General features: G+C 53.3%; 1 protein-coding gene across 1 annotated transcript; it reads left to right on the top strand.

Moving 5' to 3' along the window:
* Positions 1–667: 667 nt before the first annotated feature.
* On the top strand, positions 668–23,117 carry POU5F1 (POU class 5 homeobox 1). The gene is made up of 5 exons (XM_086919941.1): positions 668–1,311; positions 14,990–15,101; positions 16,984–17,114; positions 17,527–17,688; positions 22,554–23,117. Exons 1-5 carry the CDS (start codon positions 787–789, stop codon positions 22,797–22,799), a joined length of 1,176 nt encoding a protein of 391 aa, XP_086776067.1. The 5' UTR covers positions 668–786; the 3' UTR covers positions 22,800–23,117.
* The last annotated feature ends 455 nt before the right edge of the window (positions 23,118–23,572 follow it).

Below are 23,572 nucleotides of genomic sequence, written 5' to 3'. Positions count from 1 at the left end.
AGCCAAGTTCTGTTTCTACAAAGATGCCTGGATCCATCGTAACCCCCGCCCCCCCAATCCCAACACCTCTCCTATCACAGCACCCCCTCCAGCGGGAAAGTGCCCCATTGTCCCGGCAGAGATGCCAGGAAGCGGCCCCCCAGGGGAGCCATCCAGCCCCCCTTCGGCCAGCAGTGCAGAGGAGAGGCCCATTAAAGGCCTCTTTAGCACTATAATGGCCCTCCCAGGTTGCATTGTGCGGGGCAGATCACTGGAGGCTTCTTGCGGGGTGGGGCGGAGGGCAGGTGTGGGGCACGCCCCCCTGCAGACTCCAGAGCTCACTGCCAGCCCCCAGCAGCCGTGACTTTGAAACATGAGGGGTTTGGAGTTGGTCCCAGAGGCGAGGGGGGTATTGTCCCTGCCCCCAACCCCCGCTGGGGCACTTGTCTGGACATTAGAGGAGGCCATCAGATTATCCCGCTCAGAACAGGGGGGCGCCCTGCTCTTAAACTGTGAGCCCCCCAATGACTGCAGTTGGCTTTGAAGTATGTTGGGCTTCGGAGTGTAGGTGGGTGAGGCGAAGATACTGTCAGCCCCCCCAGGGCGGGGGAGGGCCCGCCCCACCAGTGTTGGCCAATGGAAGGGAGGGCTCCATCTGCATGATAAACTGCCCAATCAGGGCCAATTAGGGACTCGGAAGAGAGCTGTGTTTTGGGAGTTTGGGGTAGACGGTGCTGGGACTTTTGGGGGACACTGGTGTGAGTTTTGGGGTGATTGGGCCCTGCTTCACGGACAGGATAGAGAGAGATGGCTGGACACCTGGGGCAAGAGATCGGGCGCCCTGCCTACGGCTTTGCCACGCAGGCCCTGCACCTAGGCACCCCTGGCATCGATGCCAGCGGGCCCGGATTCTTAACCGAGAGCTATAGCGCCTACCCCGGCTTCAAGGCGGTGGAGTACGGACACGCCGGTGCGGACGGCGAGGCCCGGCCGGGTGCCCACGGGCTGGCACGGGCCTGGTACCCCTTTGCCGAGGCCTGGGCCCCGGTGTACGGGCAGCACGGCCCCGGGGGGTACGAAGCCCACCACCGGGTGGAGGTGAAGGTGGAGCGGCCGGACCGGGAGTCCGGGTACGGGCAGCACCCCCAGCCCTGGGGGGGCTGCTTCGTGCCCCAGCTGGCAGTGCCCCCTTCCGCCCGCGGTCCTTCTCCGGGGGCGAGGGTGCCGGCCCAACCCGTGAGCCCGTCGGATGACAGCCCCCACAGCACGGGCAGCAGCGCCAGCCCCGAGCTGGAGCCCGGGGACCCCCCAAAGGAGGACAGCGGGGACGAGGTGAGTGACGGGGGGAGGGAGGGGTATGGTGGTCTCCTACACTCCGACCCTACTAGTCTGCCTTCCCCCGGACCCCTAGCTCTGCTTGGGTCTCAGCCTCTCACCTGGGCCCCTGCCTCTCACCTGGGCCCCTCCCTCTCACCTGTCCTATGTAGTGTTGTCCCCTATAATTGACCTCCGCCTCACCCCTGGCCTATGAAATGTCCCCTATTACTGTCCCAAGCCAGCCTCACCCCTGACCTGGAAGTGTTGTCCCCTACCACTGTCCCAGGCCACCCTAACCTCTGACCTCTCTGCTCCTGTTCCATGCGTCTGTCCCACACCAGCACGCTTCTATGGCTCCTAAACCACCCCAAGGCGCTTGGGAGTAACGGGGACTTTGGATGTAGGGGTCGAGGAAGGAGTGTTGCGTCTGTAGCCAGGCAGCGAGGGTGTGAGGCCCACACCCGCCGCAGAACATGGCTGCTCGGACGTGATTGCTATAAAACATGTATCGTGTATTAAGACAAGTAGCATGCGAATCTGCGGACGAATGGGACTGATGTCTACATTTGTTAGCTCGACCATGGGGGATGGATGGGGGGGGGCACTCAAATGTAACTTATTTGTGGACACTACTTTTAAACTCTGTCTCGAGAGGCAGCCATATCTGCTGCAGCAGTTGCACGACCCGCCCAGGTTTCCTACTCGGCTTCGAGCCTGCAGTGCAGACAGTGAGCTCCATGCAGACCTCTGCAGCAGGTGCACGGCCCCCCAGGCCTCTGGCTCCCTCACCTTCTCCCCCGCCCGGACTCGGCTCCCTCACCGCTCGCCACATCCTTCTTCCTTGCTTGGCCCATCCTTCTGGCTCGGTTCGCCCCCCTCTGGCTCGGCTCTCCCCCCCCCCCCCTCTCTGGCTCGGCTCCCCCCCCCCCCCCTCTCTGGCTCGGCTCTCCCCCCCCCCCTCTCTGGCTCGGCTCTCCCCCCCCCCCTCTCTGGCTCGGCTCTCCCCCCCCCCCTCTCTGGCTCGGCTCTCCCCCCCCCTCTCTGGCTCGGCTCTGGCTCGGCTCTCCCCCCCCCCTCTCTGGCTCGGCTCTCCCCCCCCCCCCCCTCTCTGGCTCGGCTCTTCCCCCCCCCCCCTCTCTGGCTCGGCTCCCCCCCCCCCTCTCTGGCTCGGCTCCCCCCCCCCTCTCTGGATCGGCTCTTCCCCCCCCCCCTCTCTGGATCGGCTCTCATTCCCCCCCCCCCCTCTCTGACTCGGCTCGTGCCCCCCCACCCCTGGCTCGGCTCGTGCCCCCCCACCCCTGGCTCGGCTGCCCCCCCCCCCTTCCCCCTGGCTCGGCTGCCCCCCCCCTTTCTTCCTGGCTCGATTCGCCCCCGTTTCTACCTGGCTCAGCCCCCCTCACTCTTCTGCCCGGCCCTGTCTCTTGCTTGGTTTTGGGTCTGGTTTTGCGTTTACCCTTTTGATTCAGGCAGGGTTGAAGTGACTTGAGGGGTCACTTCCCGGGAGGGAGAGGGGTAACTGCCGGCGGGGGTGTCTCTGCCGGGTCTGGAACGGGGAAGAACCGGTTGGATCCAAGAAACTGGAAAGGTCCTGTTTGGGGTCTCTGTTCCCATGGCGACTTCCGGTGGGGGTAGAGGTCACTTGAATGCAGGCTGGGGGGCGGTTAGTATTGTGCAATGCAGGCTGGGTGTTTACTTTATTCAAATGTGACAGGGCATTCTTTGCCAGGCTTACTTTTATAGGATCTGGCGCGCTGCGCTGAGGCTGTGACCCCCCCCCCCCCCCGGAAATATTAATTCTTTGCTTCAACCCCGGGGGCGTTTCTGTGCCCGTAGGCTCACCCGCCATCCCTGGACTTTAACCTTGCGTTTGACCTCACACGGGGATTTGGCATTGCCTCGCGCACTGTTGGCTGCAGGCAGAGGGGCCCATGGATGCTCAACGACTTGTGCTTGAACCCTCGGCCCATGCCAGTGAAGGCAGTGTTGGGAGTTCACCCCACCCAGGTGTGTGGGACTGCCCCCCCCCCTTGGCTCTAAGCCTTCCTTCTATGGGGTGTGTTGGGGGTTCCACCCAGGTGTGTGGGACTGCCCCCGGGGAGCTGGCAGGCGCAGAGCTGTCATGGGAGAAAGGGTTTGGGTGATGTACATCCATTTATTTGTATTTATTTTAAAAGTTTTGTATAGACCCGTAGGTATCAGAGCGCTTCACATACACATTGTGAAAAACAGAAGGGCCGTCATTACCTGGGAGGCTGACAGTAAGTAAAGGAATACAGCATGACCCCCGTGCTTTCACAGGGCGGGGGGGGGGGGGGGGGGCTGAGGGCTCCCCTGGGGGACGGTGCACTCAACTTGATCTCGATAGGGTTTGGGGGGGGGGGGGGGCGGTTATAGAGGGGTCCCTTAGCAACGGCTGTAGAACAGTCAAGTTTTATTTCCTTATAGCCACAGCAGCCGACGCGCGTTTCGCCCCCCGGGGCTTCTTCCTAATTCATATTCGAGCTCGCACCTTGCTTTTCCAATGACCACTGCGAGTAGTTAAGACTCCAACAAAGATTCTCATATATGCAAAGTGCTAATCATCGGGTTCTCATTGTGTTGTCGTTGGTATTATATATAAAAATCATCGCTCTTCGTGATCCTTTGTATTCGTCAATGCCGTGGAGACCTGACACGTTCCATCGAGCAGGTCACCTTCCGTCTCACAGCGTCTTTGTACCTCCAAAGTCCGGGTTTCTCTCCTGGCCGTGGCGTCTTCTGTTCGTGGGTGCAGGGGTGGCCCTGTGTCTCTTCTGTTCGTGGGTGCAGGGGTGGCCCTGTGTCCTCTGTTCGTGGGTGCAGGGGTGGCCCTGTGTCCTCTGTTCGTGGGTGCAGGGGTGGCCCTGTGTCCTCTGTTCGTGGGTGCAGGGGTGGCCCTGTGTCTCTTCTGTTCGTGGGTGCAGGGGTGGCCCTGTGTCTCTTCTGTTCGTGGGTGCAGGGGTGGCCCTGTGTCTCTTCTGTTCGTGGGTGCAGGGGTGGCCCTGTGTCTCTTCTGTTCGTGGGTGCAGGGGTGGCCCTGTGTCTCTTCTGTTCGTGGGTGCAGGGGTGGCCCTGTGTCTGTTCGTGGGTGCAGGGGTGGCCCTGTGTCTGTTCGTGGGTGCAGGGGTGGCCCTGTGTCTTCTGTTCATGGCTGCAGGGGGTGGCCCTGTGTCTTCTGATCGTGGGTGCAGGGGTGGCCCTGTGTCTTCTGTTCGTGGGAGCCTGGGGGGGGGGGCTGTGTCTGCTGTTCGTGGGTGCAGGGGGTGGCCCTGTGTCTTCTGTTCGTGGGTGCAGGGGTGGCCCTGTGTCTCTTCTGTTCATGGGTGGCCCCGTGTCTCCTCAGTTCGTGGGTGCAGGGGTGGCCCTGTGTCTCCTCTGTTCTTGGGTGTAGGGGTGGCCCTGTGTCTTCAGTTCGTGGGTGCAAGGGGGGCTGTGTCTTCTGTTCGTGGGTGCAGGGGAGGCCCTGTGTCTCTTCTGTTCATGGGTGGCCCTGTGTCTCCTCAGTTCGTCGGTGCAGGGGTGGCCCTGTGTCTCTTCTGTTCATGGGTGGCCCTGTGTCTCTTCTGTTCAGGGGTGGCCCCGTGTCTCCTCAGTTCGTGGGTGCAGGGGTGGCCCTGTGTCTCTTCTGTTCATGGGTGGCCCTGTGTCTCTTCTGTTCAGGGGTGGCCCCGTGTCTCCTCAGTTCGTGGGTGCAGGGGTGGCCCTGTGTCTCTTCTGTTCATGGGTGGCCCCGTGTCTCTTCTGTTCGTGGGTGCAGGGGTGGCCCTGTGTCTCTTCTGTTCATGGGTGGCCCCGTGTCTCCTCAGTTCGTGGGTGATGGGATGGCCCTGTGTCTTCTGTTCGTGGGTGCAGGGGTGGCCCTGTGTCTCTTCTGTTCATGGGTGGCCCCGTGTCTCCTCAGTTCGTGGGTGATGGGATGGCCCTGTGTCTTCTGTTCGTGGGTGCAGGGGTGGCCCTGTGTCTCTTCTGTTCATGGGTGGCCCCGTGTCTCCTCAGTTCGTGGGTGATGGGATGGCCCTGTGTCTTCTGTTCGTGGGTGCAGGGGTGGCCCTGTGTCTCTTCTGTTCATGGGTGGCCCCGTGTCTCCTCTGCTCGTGGGTGCAGGGGTGGCCCTGTGTCTCCTCTGCTCGTGGGTGCAGGGGTGGCCCAGTGTCTTCTGTTCGTGGGGGTACAGGGGGTGGGACACGCTGATACTGCGTCACGCTCTGCCGTGCCTGTTCATTACTTCCCATGCGGTATGAGGTCTTCCTTGCAAAGAACTACTCAGTGTCACGCGCTGCAGGGGGGGGCCTACCTCAGACCGACCTTCCTCGCTCCCTGCTGGCATCGGCCGGCGCTCCCCTCAGAAGGTCGCCCCCTGGCATCTCTCTAATGATCCTGTAATGCCCCCATCTGATCATTGTCCCCCGAGCTGATGCATCTTCAGGGGCCCGCCGCGGGGGCAGGTGTGGGAGGGCGTTGGAGGGGCTTAGGCATCGGGTTTGTCTTCTGTTTCCTCTCGTTCTCACTGCTTCCTTCATGCGCTTTTCACCCATTTATATGCCTTCTCCATACTTTTCCACCGTGTTTTCACTAGTTTCTCCTGCCATTTCCAGTTTTTGTGTGCCTCCTCCTTGCTTTTATTTCAGTTTTTAGGTCTCGCACCTGCGATGCAGGGCGAAGCCCTGCTGTCGCAGAAGAGACCGATTGTCGGCGGTTCTGCTTACAAGGACTAAAAGAGGAGACAAGAGACTGGCACACGCAGCCTGGTGGAATCGGATTAGGTCGCGCGCGCACACGCAGCCTGGTGGAATCGGATTAGGTCGCGCGCGCGTTCACCATCTCCTGTCTCCCTTTTAGCTCCTTGTAAGCAGACACTCACACGCACACACACGAGTGCACATACACGCATGCACACATAAAGACATACACCCCCGCCGCAGCGCACACACACACAGGAGCGCACAGTGACACACACCCCGCCTCCCCCCTACAACTAAGCCCTACTCCACAGACACGCGCGCACACACATTCCCCCCCCCCCCCCCCCCACTCACCGGGCTCTTTCCGCGTGTCCATCTCCCTCCGCAGCAGGTCAGTCTCGGCATCAGGCTCCATGTCTTCTCTGGCGATCCTCCTCAGCTTGCGTGCACGCTCACGGCGACGGCGTCTCGTGCGCTCCCACCACGCTTTCAGTTTCGCTCCCAGCGGTTTTTGTGTTTTGGTTTTTTTGCTAGCTCCCCGGCCAGTGTTGCAGAGGGGAAACATTTTTTGTAAGGCCGCCTACTCTTGCAGAAAGTAAGAACTCTGCAATAAAAGCGCAGATCTCACCTAGCAATAGCAGGATTCCTGTGCTAAATCTATGTTTTGCGTCCCAGGCCCTTTCTTTCACACACGTGGCACATGCCCTTCACATTCTGTCTATCTGCGTGGGTAAGTGTACACTTGTTTTACTAATGTGATTGAAATTACAATAAGCGGTTCTAAATTTAAGAAATGTTTTCTTCTAATAATCCGTTAGGTTTACAACTATCTAGCATAAAACAATCAGCTTTCAGTATTAAAAACCCCTGTTCTCGAGTGGGGGTTGGGTTTAAAATCAAGCCAGTTCCTGAAATGTTGTAGAAATAGCAGTTTTGAAGCGTCCGCCAGCCACAGTCGCAGGAAATCTGAGCCGAAGAGTCCAATGAGCTGCTAGCTTGAGAAGCCTGGCAGTGGAACTTGGTGAACAAGTGTAATGACACCGCTTTGAAATGTTAAATTGCAGAAACTGAGGCGCTGCGCTGCTCGTGCAATATTTGAGCCTTGTCAAGCAAGTGCACGGTTGGGGTTAGGAAAAGGCCACGGGTTTAAAATATAACATTTCAGAGCGGAGGTGGGGGAGGAGAAAAAAATCACAGCAGCATGTGATAGTAGAAGTCCAAGTTCATCCCTCAGTGGAAACAGAGCTAAATGTGTTTGCTACCCTCCGCTGCCCCTACTGTATCTCGGTAATGATACGGTCTTGTGTGAAGAGCGCATGCGTGGACGCGCATGTGCAGCAGCGAGATGTAGTATTCGACCAGAACGGAAAGTGTTGTGCATTCGGGACAAAGAAGTACTCTTAGGGTGTTGTGGCGAACTTGATGCTTCATCGATGAAATCCAGTGTCTATGAAAGATGTTTTACAGTTAATGCACGTTTAATTTGCACAGGTGCTTTTGAGTGATCACTGAGAGCACATTTGTGTGGGCAAAAGGAGGGTGAGTGGCGGCAGTGCCTGAATGTGGGAGTAGATATGGTACTTGAGGGCCAGGAGTGTACCGGGATTGTGTCGCAGTCCATGTGTTGCTCCATCCAGTCGACAGGACAGTGCAAGGATTGCACCATTATCATGTACTTCCATTGCTGGTGATTTGCTAGTGGGTGAGAACGCTGGTAGGAGGCGCCACCGCTCATGTACATTTGAGTTGCGTAGGTATACTGAGGAGTAACGTTTTGCAGGTTAAATCGACAAGTTTTAATTTTCCTTTGGAGTACAAGGCGATTGCCAATGATGCTGATCCGTATGATGCAGGTCCGTGCCGTGGCAGTTTTATACCTTCTTGGAGCAAAGGCTGTGCCTCGCATGGAAGAGGTATGTGTAAAAACAGGTGAGATGGAGGCTACAAAGGATGGTAGCAGGATGGACTAAGCTTATGTGCATAACCTAACTGCACACAAAGATTGTGTAAAATCCTTGTGTTTGTATACTCCTCTTCTAACGTAAAATAATCCCTTGGCTACACTTTGCAACCTCATGTACTGTCATTCATGTATTCAAACAGACCAATGGTAAAAACGCCTAATCTATTCCAAAATCTAGTCTTCTAAAGATATTGGGGGAGGGGGGGGGGGGACTAAGGGATACAATTCAAAATACGGTGCACGGGGAAGGAGAGTGGAACATGTCCGCCTCTTTCATTTCTGTTTTGAAACATTGAACACTTTCTTGAATGTCGCTCAAATTGTCTCTGGTAATCTACACTGCAAGGGATCAAGTGTACACTGTCTTATTCCTGTCAGCAGTTCAGTCACACTGCTCTGCATTTTCAAAACAACTGTAGACACTTTGGGTCTCTGTGTCTCTAAAATACAAATATGTTCCTAAGACGTGGGTTTGGAGCTGCATCCAACCAGTACGGCTCGCAAGAAATCTCATTGGTTTGCAAACATCTCAAGGCTTGGAAATAAAATATACCTACCATGGAAAATAATAATAGAAAACATGTTTTAGTACAGCGCTTATGGGCAACATCAACAGGAAAATCGTCAATGCCATCTTTTGATTTTGTGACTTTAGTCTTGTACCTTTCTACTCTTAAACCCACAGTTTCCATATCTTGTTTAAATCAGCATTCTTATAACAAGCAAGACTAGCACTCTATACTACTACCAACTTTGCTTAGTATAAGCAACAGCTAACCATTCACAAACCATGTCTATATACCAATTGCAAATTAAAAGAAAAATAATTAATGCAAAGCATTGTCCTTTACAACGGCAGTAACTCAGACTTTAATGCTGCGAGACCTATTGCATTGTAAATGCTTGTTTTTAATGCATTCTCCTCATCCCCCCCCGCCCCATCTTAACTGCTCTCTTCTTATTTTTGCCCCTGTTTTTCTGTGTGCATTCTCCTTGCTTTTCCCTTGTTTTCACTGCATTCTCCTTGCTTTTCCCTTGTTTTCACTGCATTCTCCTTGCTTTTTCCTTCTATTCTTCGACTGATCCCAACGCCTGGATACCATCATGGGTGAATAGCCGCGCTCTACAAATCCGAGTTGATTGATTGAGCCTTGACTTCTAAGTTGAAGTGAACGCGGATCTTGTACCCGTACGGTCACCTGGTGAGGGTTTGCCCGTTCCAGAGACCGCTGATGTTACCTCAATAGTACTTAGAAGTGACTTCAGCCAGTTAATCCCTAAAACCTCAACGGCACATAGGGGTGACAGAGCCCAGGAGCCTCATGGGGGGTTCCTGGAAACCGCGTCGGCGCCCCGTAAGTCCGTCGGGCGGTTGTGGGCCTGAACAACCGGGGGCTTGCCTTGCTACCCTCCGCCCTGAAAGGGGCGTGAGTAATAGATGACCAGGTGTCACGTGATCCGGGAAGAGGGTAACCAGAAGGGGCAGCACAGATGGGGTTCGCCCCAGTGCTGCTTGGCTCATCAGGCGGGCAGGTGGCAAGAATGCTGCCTGCCCTTGGACCGCCCATAAGATAACCCACCATATTACATAACGTTGTATGTAATAAACCTGCAGCAGTTTTTCCCAAAACAAATCTGTGTGGTGTGTACCTATTTGCATGCATGCTATGTGCTTGGGGGTGGGGAGTGTTGCATGATGGTACTATGAGCCTTGTCTTCTACGTTGAAGTGAAGGAGGATCTGGTGCCCATACGGTCACCTGGTGAGGTGTTGCCCGTTCCAGAGACCGCTGATGTTACCTCAATTGTACTTAGAAGTGACTTCAGCCAGTTAATCCCCAAAACCTCGAGTGATGGCATGGGCAGGCAACAGGGGACATAACATGTGTATTTGTAAATGCACGTTCACCCCAAACTGTGTATCTTGGCGCTGAATAAAAGATGTGTATTGTTACCCAACTCAATGGTACTCATTTTATCACCCTCTGAAGGATGAAAGGCTGAGGGGACCTGCTGGTATTTGAACCTGTGACCATGAGGCCGAACGCAGGCCCCTGCAGTGGATGCATTTGTCCAATGTGCCACCAGACCAGCGACCAGGGATTGATCTAAGCGGTTGTTATGGTACGGATATTTGTATAGCACCCATGAGGGTTTCCTGCCGCTCAGCAGGAGTGAGCTATTTATTCTAAGAGCCACATTTTCAGCTTCTTGCAGAATTCCAGCAGCGAGGACGAGGCTCTGATGTGGTATGGGGGGCCGCTCCAAGTATTAAGAGTGGCAAAGGGTAAACTCGACCCCCCCTGTCTGTCCTCTGAAGGTGTTGGGTGTTTGTGCCTAGCAGAGGAGGTGTCTGGCTGTTTGGTGGAAGGAGATGTAAGTGATCAAATAGGATGGGCAGTGTTCTGTAGTGCCTCAAATGAGCTTGTGAGGAGCTTGAACTCTGCACGCCTGTGTACCAGGAGCAGTGTAGCTCCCTGAGGTGTGAACTGAGCTCTGTGGGGGTGTTGAGTTTGATTCGGCTGCCCAGTTGTGTATGGTCTGTAGTCTCCTGGTGAGCTGTGGCTAATCCCGGTGTATAGGGCGTGCCCGTGGTTCAGTCTGCTCGTGATGGGTGTGAGTGACAGTTTTCCTGGTGTTGCTGGGGGGTGCGGGACATTTGGACACTTTAGGGGCAGATTTACAATAAGTGGCGCATCCCTGCATATCAGCAGGGATGCCCCAGTTATTGTGCGCTACGCCTCCGCCACCATGGATGCGCTGCATTTACAATGCTGCGCACCATGAGGCAAAAACAACACAGGTGCGCGACGCATCTGTACCGTAAAGGCGCTGCATTGCTGGAGTTGCGTCGCAAGCGCAACGCAGCTCTAGCAATGCTCGGGGCCCTATCTCTGAAATGCTGCGTCATTCCTTACGCCTGCTTCAAACAATCGCTGGGTTTTGACGCAGCATGGGCTCAAAAGTGACTAGGTGAAATCTAGATTTCACTCAGCCACTTTTGCGAGGCGTTCCTGTGCCGGAACGCCCCCCCCCCCCCCCCCCCCCCTCTCCTGCCCAGGAACGTCTCCTTCTGGAGCAGGGCTTTACATGACGCATCTCCTTGATGCGTCACGTTGTAAATACCCTGCACCATGGCGCATCTTTTGCGCCACCACTGCGTCACTTAAGTGACGCAACGGCGGCGTGAAAGGGGCGCAAGGGCCTTGTAAATCTGCCCCATAGTTCAGGCGTTTCAGCGTGTGGCAGCATACAGCTGGGACATGACCTGTCCGGTTTGTTGTCCGTGATGATGCCAAGGTGGGTGCTAGGTGTGGGTCCAAGCTCACGAATGTCCGTTATTAGAGCCCCAAAAAGTTCTTGAATTGATGTCAATTTCCTTTATTTCAACGGGCCTTTTTGTAGCCCTATCTCTGGTCCGGCATGCATGTGATTGGGGCCGTTTTGTCTTCGGCGGTGGAGGGCGGGGGGGGGGGGGGGGGGGAGCTGTATCCATACAACCATCACCAGACCTCTAGGGCCTGGTCAAAGACGGACATGGCGAGTAGCGCAGCCCCCAGTGCCAAACCAGGGCTTCGGGCACGTTCGCTGAAGCGCCATCCAGCGTCCAGGTGGCAGGCTGGCTTCCAGGCGCTGCCTCTGCATTCCGGCGACACTCGAACGGGGGCGGCGGCAGTCCAACACGTGCAGGTGGGGGCAGGGTGCCAGTTTTCATGCCCTGCCTTTGGCATCGACCTCCCGGTGAAATGCGGATGATAAAAGCTCGAGCCTCTTCAGACTGACATCCCCGGGCCTCGCGTGGCTCTCATTCTGGCCCCCGTCATATTCCATGATTGACAGTTCTACCGCCACACCTGTGAGCCCCAGGGTCCTAGCGCCGCCGCAGGGTCTGCAGTGCGCTCTCAAAACCGTGGAGGGCTTGATCATGTGTGTCCGTGTGATCGCTTCACATTCAGGGGTAACCCCATCTCCCCCTCCGTACCCCAGGATCTGCAACTATAATCACACCACACTCGGGGCCTGGCCCCCAGGCCATCACCGCCCCTCAGGACCTGCAGCTATATCACACCTGTGCACTCAGGGGGTGCCCCCCCCCTTATGATCTGTTCCTATATCACACCTGTGCACTCTCACGGCCTGAGCCCACCCCCCCCCCCCCCAGGACCTGCAGCTATATCACACCTGTGCACTCTCAGGGCCTGAGCCCCCCCTTATGATCTGTTCCTATATCACACCTGTGCACTCAGTGGCTGAGCTCCCCCCCTTATGATCTCTCCCTATATCACACCTGTGCACTCTCAGGGGCTGAGCCCCCCTTATGATCGGTTCCTATATCGCACCTGTGCACTCCCAGGGCCTGAGCCCCCATTATGATCTGTTCCTATATCGCACCTGTGCACTCCCAGGGCCTGAGCCCCCCTTATGATCGGTTCCTATATCGCACCTGTGCACTCCCAGGGCCTGAGCCCCCATTATGATCTGTTCCTATATCACACCTGTGCACTCTCAGGGGCTGAGCCCCACCCCCTTATGATCTGTTCCTATATCGCACCTGTGCACTCTCAGGGCCTGAGCTCCCCCTTATGATCTGTTCCTATATCACACCTGTGCACTTTCAGGACCTGAGCCCCCCCTTATGATCTGTTCCTATATCACACCTGTGCACTCAGTGGCTGAGCTCCCCCTTATGATCTGTTCCTATATCACACCTGTGCACTCAGTGGCTGAGCTCCCCCTTATGATCTGTTCCTATATCACACCTGTGCACTCAGTGGCTGAGCTCCCCCTTATGGGCTGAGCTCCCCCTTATGATCTGTTCCTATATCACACCTGTGCACTCAGTGGCTGAGCCCCCCCTTATGATCTGTTCCTATATCACACCTGTGCACTCAGTGGCTGAGCTCCCCCTTATGATCTGTTCCTATATCACACCTGTGCACTCAGTGGCTGAGCCCCCCCTTATGATCTGTTCCTATATCACACCTGTGCACTCAGTGGCTGAGCCCCCCCTTATGATCTGTTCCTATATCACACCTTTGCACTCTCAGGGGCTGAGCCCCCCTCCCTTATGATCTGTTCCTATATCACACCTGTGCACTCTCAGGGGCTGCCCCCCCTTATGATCTGTCCCTATATCACACCTATGCGCTCTAAGGACCCCCCAGCCCTCAGTGCACAGATGTGGATACAGGAGCATCTGCTCCATCATGTCTTGGGTACCACCCCCTCCCAAGATCTCTACAGGAGAGTTTTAGATCTGCCCCTGACCCCCCCCCCCCCCCCCTCCCACACTAAGAAGTACTTAGGATCTGACATGAGCTGCGGGTTTACTCCGCTATCTCCAGTTGTGTGAAATCTTGGAGGGGGTGTTATGGGTTTGCCTTGGGGTTGCGTGTATTGCAAGCGCAGCATTCTGTCGTCTTTGTGAATGGCGGACGCGTCTCTGTTCTTCTCCCTCCGTTCCCTGACGGGGCACTGCCCCCCTGGAGTCTAGGGGTTCTCTCTAAGTCTACAGGGTTTTGAGGGGGGTGTTGGGTTTCGTTGGGAGCCACATATGTGGACACGTGATTCGGTGTCTCTTCCCGCTCTTTGTTCCTGACAGGACACTCCCACCGCTGGGGTTTAAGGGCTGCCTCTAAATTGGTGCTGTCTCTTGAAGGGAGGGTGGTGGGTTTGGCTGGGGGCGGGGCGCACGTGTGCACACCTGGCTCGATCTTCGTTTTCCCGCCCATTGTTCCCCGACAGGACACTCCCTCATCTATGGTATAGGGGTTTGGAGGGGGGGGGGGGAGGTAGGTGTGACGAGGGTCTGCACTTGTAAAGGCGCAACTCCGTTCTCCTTTTCCTGCTCTTTGTCCCCTGGCAAGACACTCCCACCTCTGGGCTCTAGGGCTGTCTCTAAGGTTGTGCACTGTCTCTTTAAGGGAGGCTGTTGGGAGTGGTAGGGGGCACTCACATGAGCACGTGACTCGGTGTCTCTTTTCCCTCTCTTTGTTCCTGACAGGAAGCTCCCACCACTGGGGTTTAGGGATGTCTCTAAGGTTGTGAACTGTCTCTCAAAGGGAGTCGGTTTGGGGGGGGGGGGGCGCACACATGAACAGGTGACTCTCTCTCTTTTCCCGCTCTTTGTTTCTGACAGGACACGCCCACCTCAGGGTTCTAGGGGCTGTGTCTAAGGTTGTGAGGTCTTGAGGGGCGCGTGGGGTGTGGCGCACACATGACTCACTCTTTTCCCGCTCTTTGTTTCTGACAGGACACGCCCACCTCAGGGCTCTGGGGGCTGTGTCTAAGGTTGTGAGGTCTTGAAGGGTGTGTTGGGTGTGGTTGGGGTGCACATGTGAACACGTGACTCACACTCTTTTCACGCTCTTTGTTTCTGACAGGACACGCCCACATCAGGGCTCTGGGGGCTGTGTCTAAGGTTGTGTGGTCTTGAGGGGCGCGTGGGGTGTGGTTGGGTGGGGCGCACACATGAACACATGACTCACTCTCTTTTCCCGCTCTTTGTTTCTGACAGGACACGCCCACCTCAGGGCTCTGGGCTCTGTGTCTAAGGTTGTGAGGTCTTGAAGGGTGTGTTGGGTGTGGTTGGGGTGCACATGTGAACACGTGACTCACTCTCTTTTCCCGCTCTTTGTTTCTGACAAGACACGCCCACCTCAGGGCTCTGGGGGCTGTGTCTAAGGTTGTGAGGTCTTGAAGGGTGTGTTGGGTGTGGTTGGGTGGGGCGCACACATGAACACATGACTCGCTCTCTTTTCCCGCTCTTTGTTTCTGACAGGACACGCCCACATCAGGGCTCTGGGGGCTGTGTCTAAGGTTGTGAGGTCTTGAAGGGTGTGTTGGGTGTGGTTGGGGCGCACACATGACTCACTCTCTTTTCCCGCTCTTTGTTTCTGACAGGACACGCCCACCTCAGGGCTCTAGGGGCTGTGTCTAAGGTTGTGAGGTCTTGAGGGGCGAGTGGGGTGTGGTTGGGGCGCACACATGAACACATGACTCACTCTTTTCCCGCTCTTTGTTTCTGACAGGACACGCCCACCTCTGGGGAGCTGGAGCAGTTCGCAAAGGAGCTGAAACACAAGCGCATCACCCTGGGCTTCACGCAGGCAGATGTGGGGCTCGCCCTCGGGGCGCTGTACGGTGAGCACCCGTCCAATTGCAGGGATGCACTCTCTTCCTTTCTTAGAACTGTTGTATATTTGTGCCTCCCTCCAAGCCTTCTTGCATTTTAACATCTTTTACCCCCACACGGCAGTCTATCTTTGGCATTGTTCACCCTAAGAATTGCCCTCTTGCCTTATCTTGCTGATGTGTTTCGGTGGCGCATTGCCCCTGTGAGTTATTATTATGAACTGGAATGTTGGGCTGGAATGTAGTATTATTGGCCTCAAGCGTTTCAGCTGGAGCTGTGCTCCTCTTGGGTCTTTGGATTCAAGCGTTTGGGTGGAACATTGCTCTTGTTGGGTCTTTGGGCTGGGGTGTTGCCCCTGTTGGGTCTTTGGGCTGGGGCGTTGCCCCTGATGGGTCTTTGGGCTGGGGCGTTGCCCCTGATGGGTCTTTGGGCTGGGGCGTTGCCCCTGATGGGTCTTTGGGCTGGGGCGTTGCCCCTGATGGGTCTTTGGGCTGGGGCGTTGCCCCTGTTGGGTCTTTGGGCTGGGGCGTTGCCCCTGTTGGGTCTTTGGGCTGGGGCGTTGCCCCTGTTGGGTCTTTAGGCTGGGGCGTTGCCCCTGTTGGGTCTTTGGGCTGGGGCGTTGCCCCTATTGTGTCTTTGGGCTCAAGTGTTTGGGCTGGGGTGTTGCCCCTGTTGGGTCTTTGGGCTAAGTGTTTGGGCAGGGGCGTTGCCCCTGTTGGGTCTTTGGGCTCAAGATTTTTGGCTGGAGCGTTGCTCCGGTTGGATATTCAGGCTCAAGCGTTTGGGCTGCAGAGTTGCCGTGGTCGTGTTGCGTGGTAGGCAATAAAGACCATGTTCGCACTAAAGGCAATGTGGCACCTCAAGGTACTGACCGCAATAGTCGGATTTCTTCTGAAATAGAAGGTTTTATATCCACAATTCAATGCTCTTCACTCTTATGTGGCAAACTTTAGCTCAACAACGTAAGTTGGGTCCTCAGACACCTTTTGATGTAAGGTACACGTTCTTCGGTGTAAGGAATCAGATTTTTCTTATTCTATCCAGCACCTTTGGCTGTCTAGATATGGGCTTGTTGCGTCAACGAGTTGGCCATGTTGAGTTATTAGAGCAAAAGCGTTGGCTGTTTAGGCAGGAACGTTTGCCACTGTGGTTGTGATTATGGCTGCATCCTTGAGCCTTTTGGGATGAAGAGATGGGCGTCTTGGGTCATTGGCCATTTGGGATGGACAGGTGACGTTCGATCTGGTTGGACAAATGTCCCTGTAGGCGATTTGAGCCGGAGAGTTGACCCTGGTCGGAAGCAGGTTGTAGAGTTGAACCTCTTGGGGCACTTAGCTGGAGCACTAAGCTTATTGGGCCATAGATACTAACAGCTTTCTTAAGTTCAGGACAGCAGTGGAAAAACATAGTTTTTTTTATTCTTATCCAGACTTGTGCAGCATTCTGATGCCCAGAAGCGTGTCGTTTAACGTTCAATGCGACCATGAGGACAGCCCAAGCTTGACATTGCAAGTTAATCCTGTTTATTGGCTGAGGCTGGGTCACTGGTTGTGTTAAGCTGTTTAGGCCACAGAGGGTAGGATTAATCAGCCTGCTCATTTTTGGTTTTAAGTTGTTTGGGCTGCAGAGGTCCTCTTGGGGCATTTGTGATGGACACACAAACGCGTTTGCTATTTGGTGATAGCATGAGATTTTAGCAGATAAGGGAGCCAGTTAGCAAGCGTGTTAGCTTGATATCACAGACGCTTTGCTGTTCACCGCTTTGTTACTGTGTTTGATAAGTTGGCTGGGGTTGTCCATTCCCAGTAAGCCATCCCTTATTTAACACTCTTCCCCCCCATAATCCCCAATTTTCTCTGTAATTCACTCCCGCTCTGTTTCTTAATCCAGGGAAGATGTTCAGCCAGACGACCATCTGCCGGTTCGAGGCCCTTCAGCTGAGCTTCAAGAACATGTGCAAGCTGAAGCCGCTCCTCCAGCGCTGGTTGGTGGAGGCCGACACCAATGAAAACCTACAGGAGGTAAATGACACCTGTGTGAGGGACCATCAGGTGCTGGTCGCATGCCCCTGTCATGGGACTGCTTTCGAAGCATCCTGGTATGGATACAGCTGCCCTTCTCTTCAAGAAATAATAATAATAATAGGGAAACTTATAAAGCGCCTGGTTACGCACCCCGGCGTGTCCCCGCGCTGTAGTAAGTGGAAGCAGCATGCCCTCAGGTCAGCTCACTGCTGCTATTTAGCTACTGCACTAACAGATGGGTCTTGAGCTTTCCCCTGAATCTTGCCTCTGATGGCTCCAGACGGACCCTTCCCATCACTATGTAGGACCATCACTCTGCTGACCCGTCAGTGATGGCGTTGGCCATCCATTCCATAGGGGATGAGATCTTCGTCCTTGACCATGTTTTCTCTCTCCTTTCCTTCTGTAGCTTTGCAATATGGAGAACGCTCTGCAGCAGGCCCGGAAGAGGAAGCGGACCAGCATCGAAAACAATATCAAGGGCAGCCTGGAGTCTTTCTTCCTCAAGTGTCCAAAGCCGTCCCTGCAAGAAATCAATCAGATCTCTGAGGAACTCAACCTGGAGCGAGATGTAAGTGGGGTTTACCTGATCCAGGCTGGGCAGGTCTGTAGACCTCTGGGTTGACGGGGGGGGGGGGGGCTGCTGCACAGTGTTAGGCCACTCAACTTGAAGCAAGAGGTAAGTGGGCGTTGAAGGATCTGTGTGCAAGGTACTCAAAAGAACTGCTGCCCAGTTCGCTTTGGAAGGCAACCGGCTGGCTGCCCTTGTGCTGGCTGCAAATCACACAGTTGGACTGTGTGCAGCTGTTAATCGAGGTTTCTGGTTTCAAATCTCTCGACTTCTGGATTTATGTTTAATCATTGGCCAAGAGTACCCCAAGAAATTAGAACTGACTTCAGGTGGGGGCAAGAATACAGTTCATTTGCCTGTGCTTTATATTAGAAGGCCACCCATGTGAAGTATACCTGTAATAACATCCTAAGTGTCAGCTTGTTCATTTTTATTTCAATACTTTAGGAGAGAAAGAGGAGTGCATGGTCTCTTGGCTGTGGACAGGTGTGTTTGTGAAATTGCCAGTCCTGCTTCGAGCACAAGTCATGGACACTTCCAAAACAATATTTGAACCCGTTAAAAAAAAAATGTATAAATGTTGCAGCAGCAGTTACATCTATAGCAGTTACATCTATGCACCTGTGCCTGACCATCTGTAGGATGCATATCAATTCTTCTCTGACAAGGCGTTTCTCTCTAGCCCAAACATACACTTTTGGGGCTACACTTGCACTGAATCTACCTGCCGTGAGCACATCTGCCGCTAGTCTCTCTGACTTGTATCTGCTTTTTTTGTGTTCAGATCAGCAAACGTCTCACATGCCCCGATTAAGAAACCTCTTTATATTCACCCTGTCAAACATCTTATATAACAGCGAGATTGTTGTCCCATATTAATATACCCAAAAAAGGTCCTGAGGAGGAGAAGGTAAGGATCTGGTTTCTGAGTAACCCTGGGCGTAGGACTACGCAACGCTCGCTGAGCGTGCGAAGTTTGCGCAACTACGTGCTGCGCGAATTGCACATAGCACAGTGCAAAAACGCGTAGCATAGCAGGCATTTTTTGCTTGCTCGCGGTCCTCAAAGTCAAGTTGGCGAGCGAGCAAAATAACATCTCAGCGAGACTTTCTCCTCGTTCACGATCAGCAACATCAAGTTGCCAATCACGAGCATGGAAAATAAACCTCCAGGCGAGATTCTCAATGCGGGGTGGTCAGGTTTCTCATTGCAAGTGGTTGTGTGTGCTCGCGACTGCTCGCGATTCGAACCTACCAGTCCACGTTGAGAAAGCTGCCGCTCGTGTACAAATCTACTTGAGCGGCAGAAAACGACCGATTGCACTGTGCAGGATACGGTTTGCAATGATTGCGCAGTGCGGACAAGTATCCGGCACTGTGCAATCAGTGCAACAGGATTTTCCCTACTGCACTACACAGTTCGCGTAGCTTGCAAAGTGCACTTCACGTAGCTACGCGTAGCGCTACATCGCGAACTACGCCCAGGGTTAGTTCTGAGAAGAGGCTGGTAAAAGTGCAGGATTGTCCAAAAAAATACACTGGCTCGCTGTCGCGTTAACTGGATGGTTGAGTTTTGCAGCAGAGTCCTAGAGGGCTGTTGGGCCCGGTGGATCCATCACCGTCGCCTTTACTTGTCCGACACTGTGCAGATAACGAAGATCAAGAGAGAAGACCTGGGACTTGTACTGAGGAGCTTAACCATAACTTACTTCACAGCCATTAGGAGTTACTTAAAGAAACCGACATGGTCACGATTTTAATGTACGTGATCACGTGAAACATAGGCTGAACAGCTTCAAGTCCCATTTGAGGAATTCTCATTCGGTCTTTTTAGACACAAAAACCACAAAAAGGCGTGTTAAACACATGTCCAATATCCAATCATGTTACAGTAAAAGGTAATTTCTTTACTATCATGGCATATTGCTGTTCAAAAGATGCGAGGGTTACACAACCATTAAGCATCTAACCGATCACAGCAAAATAACATTTTGTGCTGGCAGTGTGATACAAGATGACCACAAGCATGGTCTTCACGTCACTCAAGTGGTTGGGACTTTCCAAGGCACCAACAAAATGATTTTCTCAATCTCTGTCCAATCCTATGCAGGCTCTTGGCCTCAGATCTATGAGGACATCTGGGTATCTGGCTTTTGCTGGGCTGAAGAGGACCTGCGCGTCACATGAGGCATCCTTCAGCAAGCCTTGCGTTACAAACTCTTCAGCCGGGTACATTCATTTATCTGCGACTATTAGATCCCTGCACACATTTTGCCGGCCTGAGGAAAATTAGCCCATCTCAGAGTACAACCGGTGCCCAGGCTGCTGGCGCAAGACGCCTCTTAGTTCCCATCTTGAACAGTTATCAAAAATAAAGAGACAGGCGCTGGAGGCAGGGACGCAAGAACAGAGTTTTATTTCTCATGAGGAGAGCCTGTCATTTCGGACACACACACAGTGTCTTCAAGAGGTGCTCTGAAGGTCTTACTGAGGCTTCGTCTTTTATACACAGGTTTATGATGCACAAACATTCCTTATTGCAAAAAAGACACTTTGAAGTACAAAAAGGCATGTTTGGAATCCCAGCTTCAGGCCTATTCCAATACCCTTCGCTCGGATGTCATTCCCCTTCCAATATGTAACATGTGATTGTAATCTTGCAGCCGGACATTCCTACAGGACACGAGGGCAAGAGGGGATGGTCAAGTCAAAGGTCGGGGAGGCGATAGGGTCGGGCACCTCAGCTGATGCATCACATTTTGCTATGCAGGACCATATGGGGGGGGGGGGGGGGACATCCACGAGGCTTGGTCTTATGACTAGAGACCGGGTCGAGAGGCCAGGCGTGGCCAGGGGGGATCATCAGAAGAGGGGAAGGGGGTTCCTGGGAGGAAGGCGAGGGGGGGTGTGGGTCAGGCGGGGAGTTGCTTTTAGAGCAGGGTCGCGCAGAGGGAAAGAGTCTTATGGCCTGGGATTTAACAAATGGGCAGGGAGGCCATGGTATCTAAAAATGGCTGTCCTGTCATGTATGTGCGTGTATGAGCCTACGCTGACGGGATGAGGTGGTCAATGCTTCGCGGTATCCGTTCTGCCTACAGTGAGAGATATGGTGAACACAAATGAACGCCGCTTATGTACATATACAATTTGTCATTTTTCACAGGCCCTGTCATCATTGAGTATCACAGGTAAGACATACAAAATGGATTCCAGACCATACAAACAAGGATTCTTACACCATAGCCTGGGCCTTGGCAAGGCCCACGCCTAGCTGCATTGCGATAATGCACTCCACAGGATGGCGTTTCCAAATAGCGTAAAATTATATGGGATTGCTCATTCTCAAGAGTCCACCCCATTTCCTTCCACCTGCTCTCAAAACCTTACACCTGGTCCCTGGCCGAAAGAGCCACTTAAGACGCTGTTCCTGGTTCACAGTCAGTTAGATGACTGGGCTCTAACTTTAAAGCTCAGGATCATCCTACCTTACTTGCCCTCCTGAAGCCCAAGCCTCACAAACTGCCCATTGAAGTACAAAGATACAGAGGTAAAATGATTCTCAACCAGTCTCTACTGTTGAGTATACTACCATTCGCTTCCTCATTGAAGTAATCGATTACCTTTCACTTCACTCAAACAAGTTGCTACAATAAGTATATTATTGTAGTAATATACTACCATTCACTTCTTTACTATGGAATATATTGCTACCCACTTCTTCACTGTTGGATATATTACCATCCACTTCTTAATTGTGGAATATATTACCACCCACTTCTCGGTGGCATTTCGAGAACTCATCACATAAACTGTTGGAAGGTTTACTGGAGAAATTATGAACAATTACTAGATGGATAAAGATGATGAAACTGCATCACTGGATGGACAATGGGTGGACGACTGAAGGGTGCCAATTGCTGGCCAAGGGGATTGATTGATCGGGGAAGGGATGGGCAGTTGTTTGCTAAAGGAGATCGAATGACTAGTTGAGTCCCAGTGGGCATCGGCTGCCGGAGGGAGTGCTAGGTATTGGTCCAGTATATGATGTCCAGTTGCTGGTTTACTAACGGTTGAAAATGGCCAGGTGGCGCTGGGTGCACAATTGGCCACTCAGATTTCAGCCCGAGAGCCTCATAACCAGTTTGAGCCTAGCCTGTTAAAATAATTAAGGCCAAGAGGAGGGATGGGTAGACAAGAGATTGCGAAGTTGTACTTTACCAAAATGCCTCGAGCTGTGAAAGGGAGAGCAGGAGAAGCTAAGACTAGAGGTCGATGGAGGTGCCGTGTAAGAAGCAGTAGATCATGAACATGATCATTGTTCTAGGATCCTCTAGGAGCTGCTCTGTGTTCTCGAAGTAATACCTGGTCAATGAAATCCCCCTGTGGCTCACAGATGCCCTGTTACCTGCATGCGCTGCTATGATCTCCAGCTCAATGCTTTGTTTATTCATTGGTCCACCACTGCACACGGATCCCTGTATTCTGCTCTGTGATCACCATACTTAGTCCTGAAGAAGACCCTTTAAATGTTCTCCTTGGGTTAGAAACATCAACATGATAACTAGTGATGTAAGATAACTCAACAGACTGTTAACCTTTGAACAACTGCCTGCTATAGCTATATCATGAGCTTTTAAAAAAAATGTATACCTCTTGTCCCTCTTTGCAGTGGTTTCTTTCTTCCACCTGTTCTAAGTAACTAAGAAAGCACAGATTAAATATTTACATATTTGCACATCCTAGGGCTCTTGCATTTTTTCCCTTATTGTTTAGGCGCATTAATTGAATTTTAGACCCCCCAAGTGTTTAAACTATTCATAAATATGTTCCAAACTGTACTAACTTTCACCCCTTACATCATTCTAGGTGGTCCGCGTATGGTTCTGCAATCGGCGCCAGAAAGGCAAGCGCAGCATCTGCCGGGACGAGTACGAGAACTTCCAACAATACCCCGGGATGCCACAGCCCGGATCTCAACCCATGAGCCACCTGCCCAACTCCTATGTGACGCAAGGCTACAATGGCGCCACCTTCGCCTCCGTCTACATGCCACCCTTCCACGACGGCGAGGTGTATTCGCAGGTCATGAGCCGGCCCATGCACTCCACTTGAGTTTGGGGGGGGGGGCACCATTGACATTTACGAACTGGCAAACGTCAGCCAAACCCCCTTCCAATGGGCAGGGAGGGGGGAATTGGAAAGCAATCTGAGTAAATATCTCCATTTTAAGAATGTGGGTATCTGCTCCGTCGCCGAATAGTCCAAGTTGAGTTTTGGAGATCGCCATGCACCGAAGGAGGTTGACACTTTTATGGATTTTTTATTTTTTTGCATCTCCAAGGGATGCATTGCTGTTTTAAAGTGCACAGTAAGACCAGTGGGCACAAGAATATGTATTTGTTTTTTTATTGTAAAATATTTTTGATTTACAAAAAAAATCCATTGAATGTGTTATTGCTTTATATGCTGTAAAGAAGTTGGGGGGCATGCTCGGTGTCTGTGTGTGGGGCGGAGGGGGTGTTGGGAGGCTGCTAGAATAGGGTTGTACGTTGAAGGATCCCAGATTTCTGCTGGAGTAAGGAAGGGGATGACCAGCTGCTGGTGGAGCAGTGGACTGGAGCTGCACCCCTGGAGCTCGTGACCGACGCATAAAGGGGTTGCGACAGTTTGTATGGCTTTAGATTGTGGATATTGGAGGGCGGGGGTCTGTCCAGTATCTTGTATGCCCTCTGTTTGTGGATGAAGTACAGTATTAGGAGTCCCCTCTGTGCCATGGCTGAGCACCCCATCTCTAGAGAGGGACTTCCTGCCCTTTGGGCCACAGGTGCTCCCTCGGATGTGGCATCCCCTATCCGTCTGTGGGGTCTCCGTCACGTGGATTCTTC

This window comes from Lissotriton vulgaris, chromosome 5 (genome assembly GCF_964263255.1).
Source record: "Lissotriton vulgaris chromosome 5, aLisVul1.2, whole genome shotgun sequence".
Classification (NCBI taxonomy): domain Eukaryota; kingdom Metazoa; phylum Chordata; class Amphibia; order Caudata; family Salamandridae; genus Lissotriton; species Lissotriton vulgaris.
The sequence above is the reverse complement of the archived record's forward strand: the minus strand, read 5'-3'. Positions and strand labels throughout refer to the sequence as shown.